The sequence below is a fragment of the Aptenodytes forsteri genome, unplaced genomic scaffold (assembly GCF_000699145.1).
Source record: "Aptenodytes forsteri isolate BGI_AS27 unplaced genomic scaffold, ASM69914v1 Scaffold634, whole genome shotgun sequence".
Classification (NCBI taxonomy): domain Eukaryota; kingdom Metazoa; phylum Chordata; class Aves; order Sphenisciformes; family Spheniscidae; genus Aptenodytes; species Aptenodytes forsteri.
The window spans coordinates 97005-97723 of NW_008793943.1; the positions used below are offsets into that span (position 1 = coordinate 97005).

General features: G+C 58.0%; 1 protein-coding gene across 1 annotated transcript in view; it reads left to right on the top strand.

The window, feature by feature from the left end:
* The window catches only part of DPF2 (double PHD fingers 2), a 12198-nt gene that overhangs the window by 10581 nt on the left and 898 nt on the right, over positions 1-719 (top strand). Inside the window, exon 11 of the mRNA XM_019470540.1 lies at positions 9-90. Coding sequence (XP_019326085.1) covers positions 9-90 — 82 coding nt within the window. The remainder of the gene's footprint in view (positions 1-8; positions 91-719) is intronic.

The following is a 719-nucleotide window of genomic DNA, read 5'->3' on the forward strand; positions in this document are numbered from 1 at the left end:
ACGTATAGGCCCACTTCCTCTCCACCGCCCGCCGCCCCCGCGGCTACCACATGTACTGTCTCACCCCCCCCATGTCGGAGCCGCCCGAAGGTGAGTGCCGCTCCTCCGGCTTCCCCCCCCAAACCCCCGTCCTCCCTCTCTGCTTCGGAAACGGGTCAAAACAAGCGGAATTCAGCCCAGGATATTTCTCAGCCGTGCGGACCCGCTTCCGCCCGTGTGTTTTGGGGGCAGTCGGGGATCTGTCGTGGCACGGTCGGAAACGACGGGGTCCGTCGTTGCGGCTGTTCCCCAATCATTCCTCCTCTGCTCCGCTGGAGAAGTGGAAAAGCCTTTTCCCACCCCAAAACCCATCACCGACATCCCTTGCACACTGAAATGGCTCCATATGGGCCGGTAAAGCCGAGAGGCATCGCTCTTCCTCCTCCTCTTCCTCCCACCTTCGACTCATGGCGTCGAAGCAAAAAAAAAAAAAAACCCCACCAAAACCCCCCAGCTTTCACAGCAACAACAGAAAAAAAAAAAAACCCCAACCCCAAGATCTCGATGACGCCTCACAAGCGGTTAATTATCCCGGCGGTTTTAATTATCAACCCCTCTCCTGGCCGCCTTCGCTTGAAGGTTAACGAGGAGGAGGAAGGCTCGCCGGGTCACAAATCCACAAACAGCCCTGTAAACCCCCCCCCACCACCACCACCACCACCTCGCTCCTTCTCTACATG